The following is a 7,219-nucleotide window of genomic DNA, read 5'->3' as shown; positions in this document are numbered from 1 at the left end:
AAAAGTAAATATAATATATTATAAGTTTATTAATAATAATATAAAACTTTATAAAGTAATTATAAAAAATATTAATATTTTTTAAAAAAGCTTAAAAAAAGAAAAATATATATATATTATAAATTATATTTTTAAAGTATTATATATACTTTTTTATATTTATTTAATAATAAATTATTATTATTAAAGTATTAATTTTAAAATATTAAAATTATATTTTATATATTATATAAATATTATAAATATATTAAGATATTATTATAAAAAAATAAATATATATTAAAAAAAGAAATAGAAAAAAATAAAGCTATAAATAGCTAAAAAGGTTAATAAATTACTTTTAAAAAGTAAAGCTTTAATTATATTTAAGAATTATATATTATAATAAGTATATTATAAATTCTTTTATATTTATTATAAATTAATAACTATAAGCCTTAACTTTATACTTAACTTTATTAATTATATAAAAAATATTAAAAGCTAATTAAGTTAAAAGTTATAACTTAAGCTTAAAAATTTAAATAATTTAATTTTAAATAAAAAGTTAACTTAATTTAAAAATAAACAGTATTAATAAGAAAATTAATCTTAATAAAATAAAGAAAATAATTTAAGCTTTTAGCTAAATAAAAAATACTTAAATACTTTTTATAAATTATTTATATTTTAATAATATAAGTTTAAAAATAATTAAAAATAAAAATAAAATAATAAATAATTAAATATTTATTAAATCTTAATTATTAAAAAGTATAGCTTTTTATAAACTTATAATTAATTTATAAAAAGTATATAAAATTAAAAAAATATAATTTATAATTTTTTTATTAAAACTATATTATATATATTTTAATAAAATAGCTAATAATAAATTAATAAAAAAACTTAAAAAAAATAAAAATCTTTTTAATACTTTTTAATAAAAATAAATAAAATTACTATATTATTATTATATTAAGTATTATATATATTATTAATATAAAACCTATTTATATTTAAGTTAATAATAAAGTTATAATAAAGCTAAAAATAAAAATTATTAAATTAAAATAATAAGAAAAGTATAATAAAAATATATAGTATTTTAAATAATTTTTTTTATTAAGTATTATTAATATATTTTTTAATAAGATTTTTATTTTTATTTATATTTATTATTATAAAAACTTATAATATAAAAGTCCTTTTTAAAAATATTTTTTTTTAAAATAAAGTAAAAGTTATAATAAAAATATTATAATTATAAAAAAGTATTATAAAGTAAAAGTAATAATAATTAAAAAGTAAGAAAAAAATACTTTATAAAGTTTAAAAAAAAATTAAAAACTTTTTATATATATTAAAAAATATTTATAAAGAATTTAATTAATAAATAAATAAAATAAAACTATATTTACTTATAATTTAAAATAAAAAATCTAATATTATTATTTAAATAAATATAATATTAATAAATAAAAATATTAAAATATTATTAAAAAAGAAAAATAACTTATTATAAAGCTTAATATAAAAAGCTTATAAATATTAAATAAATTTAATATAATTTTATTATTAAAGGCTTATAGCTTTAGCTTAAAAGAATTATAGCTTTATAATATATTTATAAGTATAAAAAAGTAAATAACCTATACCTTTATAAAGAGTTTAAAAATAAATATAATTAACCTTTAACTTTTATATTTAATATAAATTTATAATTTAATTAATATAATTAAAGTTATACTTTATTAAGAATTTTTTATAATTTAAATTCTTTTTACTTTTTATTACTTTTAAATACCTTTAATATTATAATAAGAAATTAAAATAAATATTTAAAAAATACTAGTATTTTAATTATTATAATTTTATATATTTCTTTTTTAAAACTTATTTTAATTAATTATTTAAGCTATAAATTTAAATTAACTTTAATATAAGATTTTTTATTAAATATAAAATATATATTAATATACTTATATCTTTATATTATTTATATAAGTAAAATATTAAAATCTTAATTTTATTTTATAATTTTAACTTATTATTAAGAAATACTTATTTAAAACTTTTAATATTTTAATATAAAAAAATATATAGTTAAATATTTAAAAATAAATATTTTAAAAATATTTTATATAAATTTAGTATAATTTTACTAAAATATATTTTTTATATATTTTATTTATTTTTATAAAAGTATTTTATAATTATTATAAATATTAATAATTTTTAAAGTTATTAAGTATATATATTATATTTATTTAAATATAAATTTTTATTTATTTAAATAAAAGGACTTTAAATTTTTTTATAAATTTATATAGCTTTTATTAAGCTATATAAGTTAATTATTACTTAAAAAGTAAAAAATATATTAGTTAAATAATAATAATTTTATAAATATTTTATTATATACTTTTTAATTTATATATAATTTAATTTTTTAAATTTAAAATAAAATTATATTAATTAAAATACTAAGAGTTTATAACTTAATATTTAGAAATTTTAAAAAAATAAATATAATTATATATTATATATAACTTTAATATAATTTTTATTATAATAAAATATTTAAGTATTTAGTAAATTACCTTTCTCTATTAGTAATAATAAACTTGCCTGTCTCTACTCTAAATTTCCATCCATCCCGTTTCAGAGCAGCAGCTACAGCTTTCCGAAGTGGTGATACCCCCCTGGTACTATGGTGGCCTACTCCTGTTATAATAGTGAGGCTTTGCTCTGGAAGTTGCTGTTCTCGTGATTTACGTAGGGCCTGCCACCAATCTACAGTACGTTGACGAGCGATTCGAACTCCATCAATAACAGAAACGCCATGCAAATCAACTGTTGTATCAGTACTTTGTTGATTCACACGTACGTCTGCTGCGGCTGATGTTAACTCCTGAGCACGCCTGGCATGTTCGCGAGCTTCTTGTGCATAATAGCCCGCTGCTTGCCGATAGAGCGGATTTGATGATCCCCGTCGATAGAGACTTGCCGCAGATGCTATGGCATCCTGTCTTTGCTTCTGTAGTGAGCTTGATGTCTGCAGTATCCGAGTGAGATCAACATCTGTCTTTGCCATTGGGTTTGGCCGCTGGGAAGCCCCTCTTCTGTCCGCTGGCTTATTGGTAGCCATGTCTGTCAGCCCTTCGATATCCTCGTGTGGTAGCGGTGTCAACCGATAACCCAAATCGAGTTTCCGATTCATTGACTTCTTCGTGAAATATGAGTTGGCCAACGCCGCAAGGTCTAGAGAATGTGCAGACGTCGGTCCAGTTATTTGAATGATGACTGCCAGATAGTCTTCCGGAACATTGCGATATTTTTGCCTGAGGTCGCCCACTGCCTTCTTCTCTCCACTCGTTAGAGGCTTGAGGTCTTGTATGAGGTGCTGATCCAGAATTCCAATCACAGTTGCACTTTTGGAATTTCCGTTCTCAGCATACATAATAGAGACCTCTTCTGTGGACATGTGCAACCGCTCTGCTATATAGGCAATGGCTGCCGGAGCTGTAGTACATTAGTACCGCAAGTCATTGGTAATAGATGAGCCGACAACTCACTTCTCGCCCGATTGGGATCGCCCAAACTGGCCTCATTCTTCTGCTTGTCGTACCCAGTTCGCTGACCGGTCTTGCTGGCAGGCTGTGGTCCAAATTCGTGGTTGTCGAGCGGTGCATTTGCCGAGGCGGGCTGTTGAGTAGATTGAAGGTATTGTACGCTAAGTAAGGTGTCCAACGCAGCAGCAACAACACCATTTGCGTCAACGAGGGCTTGTCGAATATCAAGACTCTTTACCTCGGGGAATAGAGCCTGGAGCTGTGCCACGTCGCTTTCAATTGACTCAGCCTTGGTCAATTCTCCATCCACGGTACTGCTAGCGTTGAAAGGTGATAGAGCCGCGATTTCATCGTCATTCGACCTTGCGTCTGGGATCTCACGATTGCCCTGGCTGACCTCTGGTGTAGGGGCCTTATCATCTATCGTAGATAGGTCATTATGCCCCATATATCCAAAAACACCTTCGGGATCCAGACTACTGGCTTCCTCAATGGCTGCATGTTGTGCGAGGCTGTCCAAAATGGAACGAGCTCCCTCGTAGCCGGTTACAGTGGAGAGGTCATAGTCACCCGCGATGGCAACGATAAGAGAATCATCCAGCGAAGAGCGGAATGAATCCTAGTAAGCGAGGTGTTAGCATCATATGAAAGAATCTGTCGTATGACAGAGAGCTACATTAAGGAGCGTAATAGGGAAGGTGATGAGGGGTAAACGGAAGAAAGAACGAGGAGGGAGGGAAAGAGGGAAGAACACCTACCAGTAGTTGTTGGAGATGTGAAGACCCAGTGGTTTCGCTCATTGGGGACAAGACAAGGCATACTAGGTAATGTAGTAAGGTATTGAAGGGATAGACTGAGTAAGCCTACTATTTTGGTAATATTCGTGCATCGACTGCTCGTATGCGAGGCAGTAGGTGAGTTCTAGTACTTTCTTTAACTTGCTTTTATTCTCTTAGGTTAAGTAATTTTATTTACTATTCTTCTTCTTAATATATAAATGAGGATAAATAGTAATATAAATAAATAAATAAATAAATAAATAAATAAATAAATAAATAAATAAATAAATAAATAAATAAATAAATAAATAAATAAATTCTTTTATTAAAATAAAAAAGTTAAATCTCTTAAATTTTATAATATATATTAAGTATATATATATATTTATATTTTCTTAAGAATATAAAAGTTATATATAAATTATTTACTTATATAAAGAAATTAAGTTAATAAAATATTATTTTAATTAAATTTATTTATAAATAAAGAAATTATATTATTCTTAAATATATTAATATAAAAGTATATAATTAATTATAAATATAATATATTATATTTTATAAGTATATAAATTTTAATTTTATTATATTATAATTTTAATTATAATTAGTTTATAATTAATTTTTAAATTTAAGATAAATAATAAATATATAAGTATATATATATAAGTATTATAAAGTTATATTATTAAATTCTTTTTAAATTAATTATATATAAATATTAAGATTTATATTTATATATAATTTATTTAAATATAATAATAAGTTTTTTATAATAATTATTCCTTTTTTAAAATAAGTAAGTACCTACTGTTATATATTAAAATAACCAATGCTTAATATATTCTAGAGCACTCCTATTCTCTAGAGGGAAAAGTGGACACTGTAACCTGGCTGTCACCTTACTGCATCTAAAGGGATAGTACTGCGCCTAATCATATTACCTAACTCCTCGTTCGGCTCTAGCTGCAAATTAAATCTCCGTCATACATTTTTGCCGTCCCAAACAACATCTCAACACCTTCACACGCCACACTCTGTCAAGCACACAACAGGGCCGTATCTATCTATTCATCACGTCTTAAGACCAATTCTTCTTTCTCTTGCAAATCAAAATGTCTCGCGGCGGCACTACTTTATATGTCACAGGCTTCAGCCACGGCACCCGCGCCCGCGACCTCGCCTACGAATTCGAACGGTATGTCAACCACGCCACGCCCACGCCTTCGTCCTCGTCGTCCTCGTCCTCGCCCTCGTCCGCGCCTCGTCTTGTACCGCAATGAGGAATCCTTTCGGTCGACAGATTTGATACCACGTCGATGTCGATGCCCTCGCAGCCCTACCCCCCCGCTGACGCCTGAACCTACCTCTCCCTTTTTCCTGCCGCGTCGGCCAATGCGTTTCATCCATCATCTCGAGGTTGTTCTCTGTTTAGACGGATATTTGGATTGCACCGTCTTTCGCATGTGCAAATAGTCAATGCAAATCGCCGGAGACACGGCTACCCTAGCCACTGCGCTTTCCACGGCTGCGCTGTGATGGATTGGCTAACAGTGATCCTGTGATAGATACGGGCGCCTGGTTCGCTGCGACATCCCTGCGCCGCGATCGACTTCCAGTCGACTGTGAGTGCCACAGAAGACCCCCAGCTCCCTCCCCTCCCCTCTTAAACACATCACTGACAAGTACTAGGTTCGCTTTCGTGGAGTATGAGGATCGGCGTGATGCCGATGATGCGTACCATGAAATGCATAACAAACGCATCGGCCGAGATGATTTGTTGAAGATCGAGGTATGTGCAGTTCTTGGTTCACCACACTGTGTTACCATTAACGCGTGTCTAGTGGGCTCGAACGCCTCCATCAGCTTCTTGGCGATTTGAATCCGGGCGTGACCGTGATCGCCGCGGACCCCGATCTCCTCGCCGCGGACGGTCACCATCCCCTCGACGCAGTACTCGTGACTACTCCCCACGGAAAGACGAGCGTCGCGATCGCGACCGAGATTACGATCGCGATAGCCGAAGGGACCGTGACCGCTCTCGAAGTCCCGAGCACCGGTAGGTTGCCCAAGAGGCTGCCCAATCCTTTCGTGTACCTCAGGATATTGACATCCTTACGTCTGCAGTGACCGTGACCGCGATTTGAAAGAAGAGCGTGATGATCGTGATCGTAAGGAGAATGGAACCAACGGTGATGAAAGGAAAGGTACTGTGGACCCCTATCTTCACAGTCGAACTACGAACTACTCGCTTACACATTGGCAGCTGAGAGTCCTCTCCCCGCCCATGACGATCTAGATGTTGCTGAGTAGTAGAGGCCACCATTGTCGAAGCGTATGACGGCAGCGGACTGATGAACTTCATATTTAATCCTGTCCTTCCCGCCGACGCCGTTTTCTCACTTCAATCGTCTCTTCCCAATGCCCATTCCCGAGATTCGTCGATCTGAGTACGAGTACGGATGCATTCCTTGTGGGATAATGGGACGATGTGGTGTCGCCAGAACAGAACCTATGCCAGTTATGAGGTGTTTGAAGATGTGCCAGAATGGGATGCGATATTTTGGCGTTGTAACTAATAGCTTCTTAGTAATAAAACAAATTGTATTTGGTTTCAAAATATCTTCTCTTGTTAGTTATTTTAATGTGAAATATATACTAATTTTAATAATTTATATTTTTGTTATTAATATATATTCTAATATTACTTATATAATAAAATAACTAAATAAATAAATATATATATATCTTTTAGTGATATTTCTAAACATAAGTAATAATATAGCTTAAAATATTTTACATAAGTACTAAAACACCTACCTAAAGCTACATATGTAAGTAGTAGGTACGGGGGTACTCCGTACTCCTGACGTAGTTGTACCTGCC

General features: G+C 29.8%; 3 protein-coding genes across 3 annotated transcripts; 2 read left to right on the top strand and 1 right to left on the bottom strand.

The window, feature by feature from the left end:
• Window positions 1-2,578: 2,578 nt before the first annotated feature.
• Window positions 2,579-4,357, bottom strand: BBK36DRAFT_1200006 (hypothetical protein; the record flags this gene model as incomplete). The annotated part of the gene is made up of 3 exons (XM_024897109.1): window positions 2,579-3,504; window positions 3,558-4,173; window positions 4,313-4,357. 3 exons carry the CDS (start codon window positions 4,352-4,354, stop codon window positions 2,579-2,581), a joined length of 1,584 nt encoding a protein of 527 aa, XP_024750543.1.
• Window positions 4,358-5,304: 947 nt separating this feature from the next.
• Window positions 5,305-6,055, top strand: BBK36DRAFT_1135311 (hypothetical protein; the record flags this gene model as incomplete). The annotated part of the gene is made up of 3 exons (XM_024892596.1): window positions 5,305-5,814; window positions 5,902-5,958; window positions 6,026-6,055. A coding segment is annotated over exon 1 (162 nt), but the record flags the coding sequence as incomplete, so codon positions are not given.
• Window positions 5,718-6,691, top strand: BBK36DRAFT_1135310 (hypothetical protein; the record flags this gene model as incomplete). Its single annotated transcript, XM_024892595.1, has 5 exons — window positions 5,718-5,958; window positions 6,026-6,125; window positions 6,178-6,392; window positions 6,461-6,540; window positions 6,600-6,691. Coding segments are annotated over exons 2-5 (383 nt in total), but the record flags the coding sequence as incomplete, so codon positions are not given.
• Window positions 6,692-7,219: the final 528 nt, after the last annotated feature.

Source organism: Trichoderma citrinoviride (genome assembly GCF_003025115.1).
Source record: "Trichoderma citrinoviride strain TUCIM 6016 unplaced genomic scaffold BBK36scaffold_6, whole genome shotgun sequence".
NCBI classification, from domain to species: Eukaryota; Fungi; Ascomycota; class Sordariomycetes; order Hypocreales; family Hypocreaceae; genus Trichoderma; species Trichoderma citrinoviride.
Note: the sequence above shows the minus strand (reverse complement) of the source record. Positions and strands in the feature narration are given on the sequence as shown.